This window comes from Lepidothrix coronata, unplaced genomic scaffold (assembly GCF_001604755.1).
Source record: "Lepidothrix coronata isolate B3197 unplaced genomic scaffold, Lepidothrix_coronata-1.0 Scaffold76, whole genome shotgun sequence".
In the NCBI taxonomy this organism is placed as follows: domain Eukaryota; kingdom Metazoa; phylum Chordata; class Aves; order Passeriformes; family Pipridae; genus Lepidothrix; species Lepidothrix coronata.
Window position 1 is genome coordinate 4,205,293 of NW_016690256.1, and position 20,547 is coordinate 4,225,839.

A 20,547-nucleotide genomic window follows, 5' to 3' on the forward strand; every position below is an offset into this window, starting at 1 on the left:
GATCGGGGGGGTCCGGGAGGACCTGGGGGGCGCGGCGGGCGCGGGGCCTCGCGGCGGGGGCGGGCGCGCGGGAGCGCTGAGGGGAGGGGGCCGCCTCCGTCCCCCCCCGTCCCCACCTGAGGGGACATCGCCCGGCAGGACCCTCTGGGGCGGTCCTTGGCGGGAGAGGGAACAAGGCGCACAGGGAGAGCGGGGTGTCAGCGTATCTCCCGCCCGCCCCGGCTCGACTCGGGGGCCGCCCCGCGAGGGAGGCCCCACTGGAAGAGAGCGGGGAGAGTTGGGGGGGAGAGACACTCGCTGTGCCTCACGTGGGTGAGGAAGGCTTTGAGGCCCGAACTGTGAGCGGGCTCTGTCGCGAACTCTGCTACAAAACGTCAGGCTTTATTCATTTTTTTATTTTTTTTCTTTATTTTTGCTGCAAAACAGCAGAATTTTCCATCGTTCCTGCAATTTTACATCGTGTGTCTTCACTGTCACGTTGTGAAGTAACACGCGGCACAAGTTTATGTTGTGCAGCCCTTGGGCTAATGAGGAGTAGGAGATGGTGCTCATAAACTCCTGTCAGCAGGAGAAGGCAGCAGGCGATGGGGACTGTAATCTCTAACTTAGGTAAAATTCTAGTGTTCAGAGCAAAGGTAATGTGTTTGATATAGAATAACTTTATACCTGAAAAGTAAACTTAGTTTAAGGTACTGAGCAGTCTCTTTATGTAGGTACTGGTGTGCAGGGTGTTATTTGCCTGTTGGTTTTATGCAGTGTGGGTTTTTTTTTCTGGTTAGAGCACTTACCCAGCAAATGAGGTGTCTGGACCACATCCTCCACAGGCTGTGGAAATGCTGCTTGTGAGGTGACAAGCAGGTTCAAGATGCTTCACACCAATGCTGCTGGTTTTGTTTTTCTGTTGCTCAGCAGCATTTGTGAATCCAAGTGTAATTTGGTGACACACATTCAGGTTTGCTTTGGTGTCAAGTTTTAGGCTATCAGTGACCACAGAACACATTGCTCAAAGGAGTTGTGGATGCCCCATCCCTGGAGGTGTTCAAGCCCAGGATAGATGGGGCTCTGAGGAACCTGGCGTAGTGGAAGATCTCCCTCCCCACAGCTGGAGATTAGAACTACATGATCTTTAAGGTCCCTTCCACCCCAAACAGTTCTATGATTATATGATTCTCTGATGTGGGTTGTCTCAATGGTGAAGGGATTCCCTTTTCAAGACCTTGTTACTGAACTCCTGAAGTATTGTTACTACTCCTGAAAGATGGGGGATTCTGTTTAAAAGTTGACATAATAAGCAACGCAACAACAAATTACAAGCACAACAAAAGTTGACATAATAACAACATGAAGTGTTGATTTGGAAAAGGTAAAGAAAGGGTGTGTTTTGTTCCGTAGGTATCTGTGCATGTTTGTCCTTTATGTGGTACTTGCAGATACCTGGTGTAGTTGCGCCACACTGGGTACCTGGTGTTCTTACAGTGACAATATCTGGCTAGTCCAGAGATAATTCAGTGTTGTCAAGTATTAAAATTGTGGCTAGCAGTGTGCTTGGGAGATGACAATTTGGCAAAGTCTGAAAATTTTAAAGATCACAGAGAAGAAACTGAAAAGTGTAAAAATTGTTAAACTTGGTTGCACATTTTAGGGAAAGGTTGGCTCTTTTAGGGGTGCAACGTGAAGGGAATGACTCCAGATTTGGCCAGTACACTTACAGACTTGTGTGGCATTATTCTTCCTTTTGTTCCTCATGATACCCTGATTTTCAGAGTCCTCGGTCAAACAAAGACCAACATACCTCTACAGGTGTTTGATGATACAGACATGAAACTGGGACAAAGAATAAATGTTTGTTGGGAATTGGTGTTTTAATGTTTATAGTTGAGCTCATTCTGTATTCCTAATGCAGCTTCATGTTATACTTAATCTCCTCCAGTGACAGGCTGTTGTCTGCCTCTGTTCCCCTTAGTTCAGCTTTAGAAATTACATGGCTTCGGGACGAACTTTTTTCCCCCCACTACTCTAACAGAAAGTGGACAGACTACCTTGCCAGAAAAAAACCCCGAAAAGTTGATTTTTGACGAGCTGAACGTACTCCTATGGAAGCACAGGGTTGGCACTTATGATGTGAGTGAAGTGTGCTGTTGTGGGCAATGCAGGGAAAGGTCTTTTTAAAGTGGTGTCCTACAGTGAGACTGCACATGAAATTGTAGTTTCTGTTAATTGTCCAAAGCTGAGCTAAAATTGCTTAGCAGCTGGATGGGTTGTTTTGGGTATCCTTTTTTTTTTTGTATTTCAGTTTTCTCCATTTTTATCTTAGCTCTGGCTGCTAAGGATTGGAGGGCCAGTTGGATTAGTTAGCTGATCAGCTGATCAGAACTTAGCTTCTAGTGGAAGCAAGTATCTGTGTGAAAGAGCAAGAGGAGAAGGTGGGACTTCCTCTTCTGGTGGCAGTGCTGACTTGCTGAGAACTGTGCTGTGACTGATGCTGCTGAGGTGTACAGAAGCCTCGCAATGGCTTGGTTCTTGGCGTGGTCAAGTATCATGTTTTTTACACAACTCTTCCTTCAGTACTTCAGAAGTGCTCATTTCATCTGGATCAAGGATGTTTTCTAGGGGAAGCAGCTGCTTTATCTTTAAACATTTTCTTAAGAGCAGCTACCAGTATTCTGAAGAAACTTCACTAGATCACAGTTCACATCTCTCCCTCTTAGATTAATCCTCATGTGACTCACGTTCTGTTTCTAGGGAGGAATGCTGTTATATTAGCAATAGATCTAAATAACACCAAGTGCTGGGAGGTCTCCCATTCTTACGTAGGAGAAGAAAAAGGGAAAAAGGCCAAGTTCTGCAAGATTAATTGAATTTATACAGCCATTAATGATCTCTTTATGACATTCTATATAATTTGGAATGTTTTCAGGATGATGCCGTTAGTATTGAAAGCGGTACTAACACTGAACGCCCTGATACACCAACAAACACTCCTAATGCACCAGGAAGAAAAAGCTGGGGGAAAGGAAAATGGAAGTCAAAGAAGTGCAAATATTCCTTCAAATGTGTAAATAGCCTAAAGGTAGGTATGTATGAGCTTCAGCATGGGAATGCTGGGTACCACTTGCTGGCAGTAATGTTAATGTTGACTGTGAGACAGTGTCAAGATAGATACTTTTAAATATATGTAAACGGTTATGTTCCATGCTGATTGGAAGAAGTACCTCTCTTATTTGGAATAGCCGAACTTTTGAAGAAAAAAGATACTGAGAAATAGGAAACAGTAGGTAGTGCTGTAATTAACCCCATTTTTGTACAGGTTTGCAAAGTAATGTTTGATGTTGTAATTATGTATTTCATTGAAGCTGTAGATGCTAGAGATAAATATAAGAAATGGAGTAAACAAATTCAGATAAAACAAAACCTGTGACAACTCCATGCAAAGCACAGAACCTGTACAGATTTTTCTACCTTTTGAAATATCTTTAGAAAAAACCAACCAAACAAAACGAGCCTACAATTTTGGAGTAGCTTTCTCCTCACACTTACCAGATCAGGTACTGGTATTTTCTGTCCAAGGCAATTATCACAAATGCTATATAGTGCAATTTGGTTAACTTACTGTGAGTGTTGTGATTATATGTTAGCACCTGATCGAGGTAGTGTTTATCTGCTCACACAGCACCTAATGGTCTTAAGAGAAGTGGATTCATGGACTTTACTCCCTGTTCTGGTGTTTTAGGATACTGCTGTTTTCTTCTGCACTGGTGACAGACTGTGGTGGACTGAATGAGTTTTCTCATTCATTATTATTTTACACTACCAGGACGTTCTTTTTCTCTCATTCCTCAGCCTTGTGTGGGATATTTATGTGTCAAAAGCTGTAAATATGCCTTATGATTTGATTTTTATAAGATTTCTAAATAAAGATCATGTCTGGAACAAGATGGAGTTTTGTTAAACTTTATATTTAGCTAGCATGCAGCTAGCTCCATAGTAGGTATTTTCTGCAGAATTGTTTTAAGAAGTTTTTGTCATTCCCCCATGCTTGACTGTTGAGCTGCACTGATGTAGCCATTTCTGAACTTTGTCTTCGGGCTGCCTCACCGAATTGCTGGGGTACCTGAGTGGGAGAGGATGAGAGGTTTGGATGATGGAAAACTGCTAAATGAGCTTTGCCATGGGAGAAACTGTGATACGAAGTTACACTGACAAAAGTGTCTGGGAAACAAATTGATCTTATTGTGTTCTTGAAGTATAAAAATTATCTCCAGCCCTCTCAGGGTGTAGGAAGAAGGGAAGTCGTTTTGTTTTCACCAAGGTAGGCAGCAGTTCCTGTGATTCGAGTGAGTCGCCCCCACGGATGGTGCTATTTGCGGCTTCAAGTCATACTTCAAACACAGAGGTGGGCCTTTGGGCACCCAAACTTTTAACAAGTTCTGAGTTTTTTTACTCATGTTTGTTTTCTGTCTGCAGACAGAAAGGTTTAGTACTTTTCAAGTGTCTTCTGGGAAAACAAAACATTCCCTCACCTCACTGTCAACCCAGGCCCCACTTGTAGGGTGTGCCAAAAGACCGCCCTATGACATTAAGCAATCCCTGACTTCTCTGAATTTGGATCAGGGCCTGGGAACAGATTCCTGTGCAAGTGGCATCAAGCTGTGAGGGAGTAAATGTAGCATTTCAACTAAATGGATATTTTTATTAGCTTTTTTCCCTATTTCTCTTTGAACTGAAATTAATAATAGATGTGCATGTTACGACAAAGACCAGGTAGCAGCCAAATTTGGTTTTTTACTTTGTGATTGAGGAAGCCCTTCTTCTTTTCTTTTTCCTGTTCTTCCATACCAATTTTACTGATACTGTGGAGATAAACTCTAATGGCTGAATGCTGTATGTGGATTTAGAAAGACATTGGTGACTCTTTGGATGTCACAGCATATATCCCTGAGTTTATATGTCTTTGAGCTATGCTGTAAGATGCATGAATTGAAGTTAATGAAGGATCAACATGGTTTAAAGACATAGAAATTAATATTCTTTAGGGGTGTATAAATTAGGTGTTTTTCTACTTTCATACTCTTGGTTTTTCCCTCTTATTTTGCTTTTACTTTTCTTTCTTGGGGGAAAAAAAGAAATATGGCTATTACTGTCTGCTTTGAATGTTAAATGGTTATGATTCAGCCTGAAAAACTGAGTACTTGCTAAATATGCCTTTTAAACACTACTTTGGAAGTTATTTTGGGTGAAATTTAAGCATCAAGAAAACAAAAATATAACTTGGAAAATGACAGGAAATAAAAAGCTGACTTTTATTTTTTCTTTTGGCAGTACTAAGTTACTGTGAGATGTACTGAAAAATCTTTGCTCTCTGTGGAGTGAATGGAAATAGAGTTTATAAATTAGCATATACAGCTAACAGTTGCACATCCTCATACATCCATTTGTGTTTTGATGGTAGATCTTTCAAATGAAAACCGTGTGTGTTTTGCTTTGTTGTGCTCCCTTTAAAACAAGGCAATTATTTGCCCTACTCTTTGCTTTTGCTTAAGGTGTGGCTTAGAGGTTGTAAGCAGCCTGCTGTTGTCTCAGCTTCTCCTCGCTGTCCCCTGACCTGGGAATAAGTATCCAATGCCTTGTCTAGCTTGTTGATGTGTTAAGGAAAGGTAACTAAAACCACTGCCCATAATGGCTTGATTCCACTTCTGGGAACTGGAAATGCACTTGTGGTTAGTTGGTTCCCTGCTGGCAGTGTGGGTGACAGTGCATTAAAATGGATTCATGCAGGTGATTATTTTTTGTGTTGGCTTGGTATTTACTTCACTGCTTTCAGTCTAAAAACAGGTCTGGTCTTACTCTTTGACTGAATCCGAGTTGGTATTGAGTGAGTAAGGGCAGAGCTAACCATTGATAGATGATTTATTTACTTTTCTAGCAATTGTAGGTGTGTTTTCTCCCCTGCTTTCTTTCTCTGGTGCATGAAGAACTGGAGTACTTTGGATTTTGTGTCCTTTATTCGTATTTGTGCCCTTTATTCATATTTATTCGTAGGGACAAGATGGCATATCACAGTTTTACTTTTGGACCAGCATCTGTGTCACTCTTCTGTCTGTACAAACCAGTGTCAGATTCGCGTGACATACTTGGTATCTGAGCGTAACCATAATGTATGGCACCTAGAAGTATAATGTTTTGAAAAACCTGCTTCATTGTTTAGTAGTTGGGACAAAAATTAGAACAGACAGGTATTTTCAAAATAGTTCTATACTATCTCTGACCAGTAAGGATATTGGTAGTTTAAATGGGAGCATAGCTTCTTCGGGTATGATGGCCTAGTGTATTTCTGCAAGAGCCTCTGCCTGGCTTCTTCATCCATCAAACACCAGCAAAACTGCAATATGTACACTTGTGCTCTTGGAGACTGCAGCACTGTAGCATTTGGTGTGAGGAATGTAGTGTGGGTCAAGTAAGTGGATTAAAGACATTTGTCTTGCAGCGAAATTTTTCCAGGGAAATAGGTTTTCCTTGAAAAAGCTTACTAAATACTTTAGGTATGTAGTTAAATATAAAAACATAGAAACAGTATAGCCCTCTGTTGTATCTCTCTACTTAGCCTGGATCTACTTAGTCTGGGTCCTGCATATAAAATCAGAAACTTCTTGCAGCTTATGCTGGAATAATCTCCTATCTTGAGGGGGAAAAACATATTGCTCTTACTCTTCCTATTTCATTAGATTTATCAGAACCAGGGCACATGACAGAGAACAAGGTTATTCCAGAAAAACAAGTGCAACCCCTGCTAATAGGTCTGTAATAAAGCAGTAAAAATCCATGCATTTTACCTGTGTTACCTTCATGCGATAGGTCGGAAGCCCTCAGTATTCACCAGTATGAACTCTTTCAAGCAGGAATTCAAACCCAACCAATTATTGATGGAAAAACTTAGGCATTCCAAATTTGATCTTTCAACCGTTTTCTTCAAAGAAGACTTAAATACACTCAAAAATAGAGGCTACAAAGTAAAATTCATAGATTTATGGCACACAAAAAACCATGGCCTTGTGTATGCAATTTTATGGCTTACAGTTTACCTCATTCTTCATCTCTAATTTGACTATGATGCTTTACAGATGCTGAATACCTGTTTTTTCCTTCTGTCCTGGCTAATAACCTGGCTACTTGTCCCTTTCCTAATATCCCATATCCCTCGTCACATAAATCCATTTGTTTGTTCTTTATTTGTGATGGTTAATACTTCGAGTTAAACTTTGAATGATTCTTTTTAATCTGTATTCAGCTTTGAAAGTTAACTCTCTTAAGAATTGCAGGAAGGCCTTCATGTCTGAAAGATTTTCTCCCTTCTCTTACTAGCTCTTATAGATACATCTGTTAATAACAGATACTGCCTTTCTCAGTAAATAATGCTATTTTAAATTTTTTCCAGACTTCCTTTCCTTTTCTGAGTGGTGTTAGACTCCGTAGCCACACCCCCTCCTTGAATTTATTCTTTGGTTCTTGGATAGGCCAGAGCTGCCAGGGCCAGTACTTCTCGTGTTGTCTCTGAAGCATTGCCATTTGAGGGCTGCTTAACAGCCGTCATGAGACACTTCCTTCCTGCCTGCACTGTCCCAGACAGTCCCCTGTGGGGAGGCACTTTAGTGAACATTATTCTTGCTGAAAACATCCTGTCAGGACAGGCCAAAATACTGTTATCAATTATTAACAAGCACCACCATATTCATCACAATTCATAAACATATCTGCTTTTTCCCCCCCTCCCTCTCTGTTTAAACTGATGTGAGCTGTGTAAAAATAATATTTGGCTTTTCTCTGGTAACTGTTTGTGAAGGCGATCTGAAAACACTTTGTAGACATGAACTTTGCAGCAGTATTGTGATATGCTGGAGAGAGTTCCTCATGTCTGTGATGAAGTTACAAGACCTAACTGTAATGAAATAATTAAATGTGGCCCTTCTCCATCCTTATACCAGTATAATTCTTCTTTGTCCTAATAATTAATCTCTGTTAAGTTACAAATCCTTGTGTAGAAGTAATTATAATGATATAAAATGTGTATAGAAATGACCTTAGATGCAGAGACTGCCTTGCTGAAAATTGCAAAACAGAATAGTAGACCTGCAAATATAACTTGGGAGTTCTGCCAGCTTCTGGCCATAACTGAGACAACAGTTCTTCCCCTTTACTTTTTAAAAGCTCGGTGGGGAAAGAAAGGGAAGGGGTTTGTTTGTCAGAATATTCCTTTAACCTCGCTTAAGACAGCCAAGTTAAAATGTGATGTTACCAAACTATCCTTTTTAACTGTTTACTATCTGAAATTATACTAAATGTGAACCCAGTAGTTTGAGGAGGAAAACTTCTCAATTAAACTGTTTACCACCATAGCTGAATTTCACAGCAATTATATGCCTGTGGGTTTTGTTGTTTTTTTAATCTCTAATTTTACTTTCCATCTATAGGAGGACCATGGCCAGCCTTTATTTGGAGTCCAGTTTAACTGGCACAGCAAAGAAGGTGATCCTCTTGTTTTTGCCACTGTAGGCAGCAACAGAGTGAGTAATCTTTTCTTCACTATACACACTTCCATGTGGTTCTGCATGCGCTCCTTTTTCCAACCAATCCCGTTACCTGTGTTTAGTGCGGATACAGAATACTTAATATAAACAGCTTTATTTCTAAGATATGTAGCATCTGATATCTGGGACAGTTGCATCCTTTGGTTTCTTTATGAAGTCATGTGTTAGCTATTTGGGAATTAACTATGTCATGAAAGAAAACATCCTTTAGTAATATGCATGTGGGATAAGCGAGCAAGGTGCATAAATGTATCTTCTCAACTAAATTACTCTTCATAAATGTTACTGTTTTGAAAAGGTCGTACACTCTAAAACAGGATGAGAACTGTCTGCAATGACTGCCTGCAATGATGCTAGACAGCTCAGTAGCTAAATTAATGGCCTGTGAGGAGCGAGTTTATAGGCTTTTTCTGAACCAGGATCTATGTCATTTCAGTCTTGAAAATTACTCCTGAAGTGCATTCTTTGTGAGTGTTGAGAATAAACAAGCCTTTTATTTCTAGGTTTGTTCCACCTGGCAAGTCACCAGAAGTGCTAAACTAACTTTAAGCAAAGGATCAATGACTCATTAAAAGACCAGGTCATGTTGGAGATGGCTGCAATAACTGATTCCAACAAGAGTTTATCTTAAGAGAATTCAAATAGTAGACCTTAAAATCTGGGAAGGACAGCTGACAAGTCCTGGAGCGGTGCTTTACTGAAACATTTCTTCCTGTTGAAAACAAATGGATAATGGATGAGATTTAAACCATAGAGGCACATGATCTCTCCCCATCAGGCAGTCAATACACAGGTGCATGTGATTTCCTTTTGAAATATCACAAATAAGCAGCAGTCTCTCACACTTCTTTGTTTTTGCTTTTTTCTCCAGGTTACTTTATATGAATGTCATTCCCAAGGAGAAATCCGTCTGTTGCAGTCCTACGTGGATGCTGATGTATCCTTTTAAGTTAAAACCCCATACGTTTCCTTTTTCTTTATGAAAAATTAAGAGGTTTTTTAGGAAAAAGCATACAAAGGTTTTGTCTGTGATTTAATACTTTGCTCATGTGGTGCATTCCTTATGTTAGGTTCAAGTCTTGCCTCTTTCCCACATCCTACAGTCCCTCCTACTGAAAAAATGTTAAAAATGCAGACTCATGGACCATACTGTATTAAAATACATGAAAACTGATTCTCCATCAGTTTAATCTTCCCAACACTAATATTTGTATAATGTTTTACTGCTTTACAGTGGTCTCAGTTTTTCTCTATGAGTTGAATCTGGGTTTAAAGACTAAGAAATAGGTTTTATGCTCTGAGGCATTAATAACATGTGTTGATCACTTGCAGTATACGAGTCAGTAACTTGTGAACTCAGTCTTGATTCATTATTCCCAGTCTTTGGATGTTTTTTGAGAAAGAGGTTCAAAGGTGATGCCATGACAGAGAAGGTGTTCCTTGTATGTTATGGAACAGAAGTGAGGAATTTGCCTCTGTAGAAAAGGTGATGTTACTGGTATTTGCAGATGTATAATTGAATGTGTCTTTTTCTTAATTGGTCCAGCAGAGACTCCTGGGCACTTGGATAAAATAGCAACAGGTTTACTTAAAATAAAATCACATTGTTTAAAAAATAAATCTCCTGTTTGTTGTGTATTCCTCAACATAAGATGTTGTAGGCAGATGAAAATTTCTACACCTGTGCGTGGACATATGACAGCAATACAAGCCATCCTCTTTTGGCTGTGGCAGGGTCCAGGGGTATTATCAGGATAATTAATCCTATTACAATGCAGTGCATAAAGGTGAGTGTTTACAACTTTGAGATACAGCTTGTGTTTCAGTAAGGGATGAAACTTGTGTCTTCTAAGTATGTGTAAACATGAGGGCAGATGGTAACCTGGTCTCTAAATTCTATCCCAGCACTACGTGGGCCATGGAAATGCAATCAATGAACTGAAATTCCATCCAAGAGATCCAAATCTTCTTTTATCTGTAAGCAAAGGTGAGGAGAAAAACCTCTTTTGTTTTTATATAAATCAGGATACTTTGGATTGGAGTTTGGTCTAGGCCAAAACCTCTATGAAATTTTTTATGAATGTCACTGAACAAGTTCACCTTGGAAGTCGAGAGCAAATCATGCTCTCTTATGGCTGTATATCTTGTAATCATTAAATCCATGGCCTGCAATAACTGTAACTTCACCTGTGTTGCAACGGCATTGAGAACAATGCTGCTTTTTAGGAAAGAAGAATCATGAGCCTTGGGTTCCCCTCTTTACTTTCTAACAGTTGAATTAAATTTTTCCGAGTTGCTGAATCACGTTGCCATCTAGTGGGGAAGACTTAAGGTTGCAGACAGCAAGACACCACCGGGTGCACGCGGAAAAACTTGGATTCTCTCTTGCTTGGGAGCTTTAGTTGGACTTTGTGTAAAAAGCTTATTAGTGAAGGGAGTTTTTGGTATAGTGTCTTAGGGGCTTGTCCAGAAAGTTTTAACAGTCACAACTTCCTAATCTTGACATTTTTGTTAAGTAAGGGAATGATCTCCACAAGAGCTATCCTTGGAGGAATAGGATATGCTAGGAATGCTCGAGCTGGAAACGCTCACATAAGGGGACTTTTGACTTTAGTGTATTTGGAATTACTGATGAGGCTACGTGAGAACAGGAGGTGGGACCTTCTCTGATGCTTGGAACTGTCAAGTTGGTGCTGTGAGTCTGTAAACATTCAGTTTCTTGAGTTCTGTGTGTTTTTGGGTTCTCTTTTTAGTAATATTTTGACATTGGCCATAGTACTACTATTTTTAATGTGCAGTCTCTGGACCAGGTACTATCACGGAGAAGGCATGAGGCAGGAGAGTACTTGAAGTCTTAAAACTGCTTGGCTGAGAGGTTAATAGAAAAAGAGGAAAATATTTGGGACTGTGTGGCCTTCTGTGTCCCTTCTGGAACTGTGGGTGTTGCTGTAGTTCAGTGCAGTATACTTATGGAATCCAAAATGGAAATACACTAGAGGTTCCCATTTCCAAATGTGAAATACAGTAGAGGTTTTTAATTAGAAATTGTAAAAACTTTCTTTAAACAAGTAGATTAGTCTGATTGACTTTGGAATACGTATTGTCTATATAAACAGTTTTTCCCCTCCTTACGGTCTGTGGTTGATAAATAATAACACTTTAAAGATTAAAAAAAAGGAAAATCAGATGTTGATGTTAGAATGGCTGAAAGGAATTCTAGCATTTTTTGGTACATAAAACTATTTTAAAGTGAAAACTGAATAAAAGCGTATTTATCCAAGATCAGTTGTTCCTTTGTTTTTTGGGTGGTCTAAAGGTCCAAGTGTATTTTTGCTAGAAGCTGTACCTAGGGGAGGGGGTGGGCACATTTTCTCAATTGCAGAATTACTCTTAACAGTAGTTGAGTTGTAATGGCAATTTTAGTTAATGCAGTTCTGTTGCTTCTAACAAGTGAAGAGGAATTAAGTGCTTTTCTGATGTTTACATGAACACCTGTTATTGAAAGTGGTTAAGCTGAAATATATTATTCAAATGTACATATAAAAAGCAGCATGTAATTTTATTTGTTGTTTATAGATCACGCATTGAGACTGTGGAACATCCAGACAGACACGCTGGTTGCAATATTTGGAGGAGTAGAAGGGCACAGGGATGAGGTGTTAAGTGCAGTAAGTGGAAGACTGTGGGGCAGTGATTTAGATTTACAAAGGGTAGTAAGCAACTTTTTGTCCTCTTGTGCACTCTTTTGATATTTTAACTACTTAAAAAACCCCAATTGGAAGTGCATAAATACTTTTTTAAGGGGATAGACACGTTTAAATCTAAGGTGTTTTGATTGACCTGGCCACCTCTTGCAGACAGGACAGGTGTTCACTTTCTGTGTCTTTCAGTAGCTAGTTTTCTCACAGTGCAGCCTTGAAGTAAACAAAATAGAGCTCAGTGGGGCTAGAAAGAGTAAAAACTTTTAATTACGGTCCCACTTTTGAAGTTCTTGAGAACTTACCAAGTCAAAGCAGCATAAGCAAATAAACCTTGAGAGACATGGTAGTGAAGGAAAGAAGTTATTTCAGTTAAACTGTTTTTCAGTGGCTGTTCGCAGCCACTGATACCTAGCAAATATCAACTAGATGAGTTAACTTTTAACAGACTGCTCTTAAGAACTGTTTCCATTCCTGTTGTGTGATCTGAAGGGTGAGGAGTGCATCTTTAGGAAACCTGACACTGTATGTATTTATTATTCACCTATGTTGTAGCCCTGGAATTCTACCAAAGTTTCTTCTATGGATTCTACTGAGAGAGGAGAACTAGCTGTAGATTCATTGTCTGTCACTACTGTTGAATATGCCTCTCTTTCTTGAGAGAGAGTAAATGTAATTATCAGGAAGCTGTGCTGCTTTGCAGTGAGCTGGATTACATTCTTAGTTTTTTTCTGTTTGAAATATGCAGTTTTATTGCATTCTCTACACAGAAAATGCTGTTTTGATGGTAATGGTGGCATAAAATCTGACTTTATATAATACAGTGTAGGCTGGGGGTGCTCAAAATTATTTTATATATGTAGGATTATGATCTTCTTGGTGAAAAAATCATGTCCTGTGGGATGGATCACTCTCTAAAACTCTGGAGAATTAATTCCAAGAGAATGATTAATGCTATCAAAGAATCTTATGAGTACAACCCAAATAAAACCAACAGGTACGTAGTCTTCATCTTCTTGGTTGTCTTTGCAAAACATAAATACTCCTATCAATGGTCCAGGTTAATTCCTTTCCAAATTGAGAGTTCTTGGGAATAGTGTGTGACCTAGATATTGTGCTGGGTTCTAAATCTCTCTAGAGTATGTGTCTTATTGATGTTTGCTTCAGTGAAATTTTACTAAATTCAGATTCTGAGACTTTTATTTTTAAATACTTTAATTATTTCTTATTTGCTCGACTAGGAAATGTCTAGAATTATTATCTTTAGGCTTGTAATTCATGTGTTTCAAGTTGTCAATGCCTTTTTCATCATCTTAAAATTTCTATAAGGGAATCAAATCTATGTAATTAAATGTGGCAAATAGTTTTTTATGGAGTAGTTAATTATTGTATGTTATTCGACTTTGGGGTGGGGACAGTTTTACATAGTAATAACCTTCATTTTCATCATTCTCTGATTTGACCTCAGATATGAGTAAATTATCAAGTAAATTATCAAGTAAACATAGCAATTAGATACATGATAGATAAATCCTCCTTTATGAAGTTCCTCAACTTTTTAATCTTAACTTCCAGTTAAACCATTGAGAGAATTGAAGAGTCTAAAACACAGTGAACATGTTCAGCAATGAGACTAGCTGTGAAAATACTCTCGCTTTTTTTGGTAATGTTACCAAATATTAAATGATGCTTTTTTTAGCGTGCTTTTTTAAAAATGATTATTTTTTTTTAAATAGTGTGCATTTCTATTTAACAATTCAGATGTTGCAGAAGCAGCATCAAGAAAACTGAGCCTTAATTCTTGAAGTATTTGGTGACAGGAGCTGTATTCAGCATCTGAAGGAGTGGTTTTGCTCAACACTGTCTCTGCACAGTCTTGTACATGGGAAACTAGTTATTTCTTTAGCAATGAGGATGAGAACAGGGACTGTTCCTAGTATTAAAAAGAAAAAATCAGCATATGAAATCTACTTTGTTATAAAACTTAGAAAAGATGGGCTTATTCTTTTAACATCGAGATATGTTAAAACCAGCTATTAAAAATTAAACTTTTGCTTCTGTATTTCTCTGAACCTCACTTGGCAATTTTCTCTATAGGCCTTTTATTTCCCAGAAAATTCACTTTCCTGACTTTTCTACGAGAGACATACATAGAAACTATGTTGACTGTGTACGGTGGTTGGGAGATCTAATTCTTTCCAAGGTAATGTTGCAGCTTTTTCAGCTACATTACATTTATTTGTTTGTTTTGAGGATCCTAAACAATAGAAGTTTTACTAGCATTTGAGTCAGATTAAATTACTGTCCTGTGTCAAATGATTTTGTGGAGTGTATTGTGAATTTTGTCAGCTGTCAGGATGTGTGGATAAGCAGCTTACACTTAAAAAGTAAAATTATTACTACAGTTGTACCTCTGCTCTTTAGCAGGGTACTAGGTTTAGCAGGTACAGGGTTACTAGCTAACCATAGTCTGCATGGAACCTATAGAAAGAGAATCTACAGATGCTGATTAGGGATCCTTACTGCTAAAGGGTGAGATGAGGGTTACCATAAATGGAGTAACTTCGACTAATGTGCTGTGTCCACTAGTAACAGTGGCTTGCAGATGTTAAACCAGGCAGTCCAACTGCCTTGATGCCAGAAATTGGTGAGTGCACAGTCCTTTTAGTCAAAGGGATCGGGTAAACAATCCCTAAATCAAGATGAGTTTAAGCTGCTTATGAAACTGTGTCTAAGCACATCTGGTTGACTTCCTCTGAAGTGGGTGAGGGAGGGCTCCAACAGTCCTGTTGCCTGGCAAAGCTGTGAGGGTTTCAGGTTCCCAGCGAAGGACAGTGATGTATTGTTGGTGATGTGGCTGTGATCTAAGGACAGAGGTGAGATTTTTGGTTGTACGTTTTGTAATGTCATTGGGGAAGCTGTGAGATGAAGTGTTTGCTTAGAGTTATAATTAGACTGATTGTGCAGTATAAATTGTAAATATAGGTGACTTTTTTTTTCATTGTTTTACTCCAGTCTTGTGAAAATGCCATTGTTTGCTGGAAGCCTGGCAAGATGGAAGACGATATAGATAAAATCAAGCCCAGTGAGTCCAATGTGACCATTCTTGGGAGATTTGATTACAGCCAGTGTGACATATGGTACATGAGATTTTCAATGGATTTCTGGCAAAAGGTATGTGTCAGCTTTGACTTTTCTGTGTTTGAAGGTGTGTAGTTTTTCACTGATTCCATGTTTATGGGCATAGGAAAAGTCTTGGTTCATGTGATACTTAAGAAACAGAATGGTTTACTCCTCCACTCTATGAAGGTGGAGGAGCTCCAGGTTTTTTCATTCTGGGTTCTGCCTGATAGAAAAAAATTCCACCAAATAAAAACTTATTTTCCACTAAAGGTATGGTTACTGTTACATTCCTCCCCTATCTGCAGGGGTTGATAAAATGTAAGAGGGGAGGCAGATTTTATAGCCTTTCTAACTCCTCCAACAAACTCATTAAGTCATTCATGTTTAAACATTCTTGCACAAATTATTAGCTCTAGAGCCTTTATAAAATTCTGATTTCATTCTTTGAGAAAGTATTTTAAAATTCCTTTATCCTCTGCTTTCTTTTAAAGATGCTTGCTCTGGGCAATCAGGTTGGCAAACTTTATGTTTGGGATTTAGAAATAGAGGATCCTCATAAAGCTAAGTGAGTACTTTATTTTTGTTAAGATGGGGAGTTGGGTTACTTTACTTTTTCCTTTACCGATAACTATAGAAATTCTTCAGTACTAGTTTAATACTAGTTATGTTCCATTATATCTAGTAGGTAAATAAACATGAGCCCCTGAACGTTAACTTTTATCATATTTCACTGATTTATAATTTACATTATAGAAGTGGCAAGAGGCCCCATTCATATTGTGCTGGGTACATGTGTAGATATAGTAGAAGAGAGTTGATTTCTCACAGGGCTTACAAACTAATTGGGTGGAAGTCTTGCAAAGCAATTAAGAGAAGATGTGCTGGGTGGCTGTAGCACATGACAAAGGCAAGATAGGTGAGAGGACTAGAGTAATGAGAGTGTGGACAGGACAGAAAGGACAGAGTAATGAGCACAGTGTGGAGCAAACAGTGTGGCTTTCCAGTTCCTCAGTTGCATGGCCAGGCAATTTTACAGCATGTATTTTAAATATATATACATGTGTATACATATAGATAGATAGACAGGAAGATGCATATAGATAGATATGTATGTGGCTAAACATACAAATGCGAAAAAAAAAAAAACTGAAACAAAAAACCCCTCCAAACCAAACCTACTCCCAAAACCCACTGTGTATAAAGTGGATATATGCTATATATAAAAATACTATATGCATTATATTTTTATATACCCTATATATTATACATACTTATATATATTTATATATAATCCATGTAAATATGTGCATGTACACATTAATGAATGAAGTTCCTGAAAATGCTGCAGTCTTTAATCACCCAATTAAAATATTTTATTCCTAACTGCTGGGAAATAACATTGATTATGAAGTCCTAAATAATGTGATTCTATAAGCTTTCAATCTTTTCTTGAGTGAAAATTGGGTGGATAAGTAACAACAGTGGATGAACAGTTAAACTACTGCTTTCCCAAGTCTACATTTGGAATACAAAATACACTGTGCAGGCCATAACCTTGCTGCCCTTCAATTCCTCCTAGATCACATAAATAAGGGATTGGTGAAACAGTGCTCCATAATGTAGCAAGTGCAGATTTAACATTGCAGCTGAATAATTTTCTTTTATTTATAGGTGCACGACTCTTACTCATCCTAAATGTGTTGCTGCCATTCGACAGACCAGTTTTAGCAGGGATAGCAGTATCCTTATAGCTGTGTGTGATGATGCCAGTATCTGGCGCTGGGACAGATTACGATAAATTACTTTTTCTTAATTCATAGTAGAAAATATATTTTCAAATTATAATATAGTCTGTTAACTTGCTAGTACAGTAGATGCATTTAGTGTAGACTTTCTCGAAGGTTCAGCAGGCTGGAGCTGAACTTAGTGATGTTTACATTCTGTGTATTGTTCTGCTTGAAATTGCTGCTTTTAATAAAAAGAAGTATTTTTGTAAAGTTTTCTGAATTGTCCATTTTAATTATTTCCCACAATGAGTTTTCTCTTATGGCCTATGAAATTTCTTTACGTACAGCTATCACATAAACGTATGACAACTTGCTAGTAATTTGGTTTATTTATGCTTGCAGCTGTATTTGTGCCTTTTTTAACTGAAAACCTAATGAAGCTATTACGCAGAGACCTCACAAAGGAAATGCTACACTGAAGAGTATAGTATAAATAAATGTATTAATCATTTCTAAAAATATTTTTAACTCATTCCTTAAGATAGTTGCAGATTGAAATTGATTTAAATTTTAATAATCTCAAATTAGGATGAGCTTTTCACCATTTTTGTTACTGATTAGGGGGAAAAAAAACCTTACTGGTTTTTTTTTTTTTCTTTTGTGGATCACATTGCTCTTCTGTTTGAATTCTGTCTGTCTAGTTACTGCAGTTATGTGAAAGTTAGTTCTTGGAAATATATTTTAATTGCCTCTGTCATTATTCCCAAATAGCCTCCTCAATGCTTTACTTGCCTTAGGAATAAGGAATTCTAAAATTGATACTGTTTTATATAGGCTTAAATTATGTACAATTTATAAAAATGTAAGGGGAAAAGTGGCAGAAATTATTAGCAGTGATAATCTGTGTTCAAAACACTTGTGTGTATCTTGTCAGCACATAGTTGGAATGCTCATGTTTGTGTTCTGGAAGTGGTCCAGGACATTGTGCAGTAGCTGTGTGTGCCTGAATGAGGAAGAAGGTTAATAACATTTACTGAGCCTGAACCATTTACATACTTTTTTTCCCTACTGTGCCCTTCTTATCCTTCACCATAACATGTTACTTGAGAAGAAGTATGAAGTTATTATGTAAATACAAGTACACTATCATTGTGTGCTTTTCTGATCAGTAGATTAAGTTAAGTAGTCCTGTCTGCTGCTGACTTGTTAACTGCATATCTGACTTTTATCTTTCAGGACATTGCTTTTTCCTGTTTGTTACAGTTTGGGACGTTTGTAAATACTCTGTTTAGATTAACTACCTGTTCAGTTTGAAGTAATATGACTAAGCCAGTTTTGATTTGTGTCCTTGGGAACCTGCAAAAAATGAAGCCCAGAACTGGCAAGTAGTTTACAAGTTTTTAATCTGTGATATATGATTGTTTTCCCTTTTTTTTTTCTTTCCCCTCTTTTAAATCCTTGTCCTTGCTACTGGGGACTTGCAGTAGTACCACAGCTCTGTCCAAAACTAGTGTTTAACTGAGCTGGATTCTGGACCTTATTTTGCTTGCACAAACCAACTTCTGGCATGCTCCTCCTTGTGCCCATGACTGTCTAGTCTAAGGGAACATGATCAGGAAGCCAAGTGTAAAACCACAGAGTTGGGCAAAACCAGGTAAAAGCCTGAGTGCTGAAGGGAGGAAACTGAAATTCCTGCAGAGTTGGAACACAGATTAGCTGAAGAGGTATACAGGTGAGACTGGAGCTTGGAGAAAATGTTTAGTTCTACTGCAGCTCCAGAACTACTGGCACAGTATGAACCAGTGTTTATGCAACAGCGAAAGCCCATGTACCTCATAGTTCGTTCTGTGGAAGGTATGTGGGGTTGGCAGTCTGAGACATTATGGGGCTGGGGGTGGGGTTGGGAGAGCACTGCAGAAAAGCAGTGGGAGTGTTCAGGCTTCCTGCAGCCTTAAGGAAAGAACTTTGATAGGTGACCTAAACTATACTAAGAACACTGGGAGTGGAGGCTGGTACCATTTAGCCTTTGCAAATGCTTTGTGGTAGTGTGCCATTAGACTCAGTCTTTTGTGTTTTCCCATGTCCGGGGTTGTGAGTGAAATGGAATACAAAGGCAGGAGGGATTTTTCAGCCATGGCTGTTATTTTGGTATGTAAGTGGTACGTTCTGACAAGCGAGCTGCTCTGTTTGAGAGGAAGGAAAGGAAGGGTGGTGCTTGACTGGTGAGAGGCCTATCACAGCTAGGGTCAGCTTTAACTTCTCTATTAACTTACAAATGTGCTGAAGACTGCTGTCTTAAAATGCAGACAAATGTTCCAGCAGCTTTGCCCTGAGAAACCTGAATGGAGCTGAAATCAGATTAAAAGTGTTAATGAAGAGAAGAACTTGTAAAAGTAGAGCTGTAACAGGCCAATTCTCCCTTACAACAGTCAGCCCCATCTGCTTTTAGGATTAATAATATCAATAAGATACACAACAAGGGGAAAAAACCTCTTTGTCAACATGCGGACTCATAAAGCTCAAGTGAATATAAAAGTTCTGTATTTATTTCACTGGGGTGTTTTCTTTCTAGAGTTGCCTAGGTTCTAGACTGAAAAAAAGGAGAAAAAGTAAAATTATTCTGTGTCTTCTGGAAGATACAGAACTATTAGTTATAATCATTATAATCATAAAAAGAATTTAAAGAAGAGTTTAATGTTTTCCAAAACCTTTTCACTTTTTAATATATGCTTTTGTGGAACATACCTTGAGAGCTCCAGTGCCAAAATTCTTCAGCAAAAGAAGTATGGTTTAACCCTAATATTGGAGAAACCTACCAAAAATAGCCCAAAAGAATATATGTTCTTCCCCAGTGTCTGCAGGCCACCTGCAGTTCTGTTCTTTGACAAATTCTGTAATAGACTCCTTCTGTTTCCCATCTGAAGACAGGTGAGGGAGAGGTAAAGTCAGGCTGTGCAATACAGTCAGGAAACTGTTTCAGGAGGCTGCAAGTGTTACAGACGTCTGTTCTTTATGAACTCTGCATGAAAAGCACAATAAAATTTGAAAGTTGCTGATCCTGTCAGTTACTGCACACTGAATATCTCTGAAGCGATTTGTCTTTCATCCCTTAACCAAAAAAACAAAAAAGCTGAAGAGGTACCTGGAGGTCCTTGTCTTATTCAACCAACTTTCAGAAACTTAGAAATTGGATAAATAATAGGCTTGGACTACAGTCCTGACTTTTAGGAAGAGACTTTGCACAGAGGCAGCAAGAAGGTTTGTACCACAGGTGGAAGTTCACTCAGTGGTTGAGTCTCTCTGCCTCAGAGGTTAAGGTCCTGTTTCCTGGAGTGTTACTCCATCTGGTGGTGACTGAATAAAGAACGTTACCACAATGTAGTTTTAAATCGGGTTCTTCTTAAGGCTTTTAATTTT

At 38.6% G+C, this 20,547-nt stretch overlaps 1 protein-coding gene across 1 annotated transcript in view; it reads left to right on the forward strand.

Moving 5' to 3' along the window:
* The window catches only part of EED (embryonic ectoderm development), a 17,676-nt gene extending 273 nt beyond the window's left edge, over window positions 1-17,403 (forward strand). Inside the window, exons 2-12 of the mRNA XM_017819728.1 lie at window positions 2,918-3,070; window positions 8,466-8,558; window positions 9,454-9,519; window positions 10,244-10,369; window positions 10,488-10,569; window positions 12,159-12,250; window positions 13,144-13,277; window positions 14,378-14,483; window positions 15,296-15,454; window positions 15,895-15,968; window positions 17,075-17,403. Coding sequence (XP_017675217.1) covers window positions 2,918-3,070; window positions 8,466-8,558; window positions 9,454-9,519; window positions 10,244-10,369; window positions 10,488-10,569; window positions 12,159-12,250; window positions 13,144-13,277; window positions 14,378-14,483; window positions 15,296-15,454; window positions 15,895-15,968; window positions 17,075-17,201 — 1,212 coding nt within the window. The 3' untranslated portion in view covers window positions 17,202-17,403. The remainder of the gene's footprint in view (window positions 1-2,917; window positions 3,071-8,465; window positions 8,559-9,453; window positions 9,520-10,243; window positions 10,370-10,487; window positions 10,570-12,158; window positions 12,251-13,143; window positions 13,278-14,377; window positions 14,484-15,295; window positions 15,455-15,894; window positions 15,969-17,074) is intronic.
* Window positions 17,404-20,547: the final 3,144 nt, after the last annotated feature.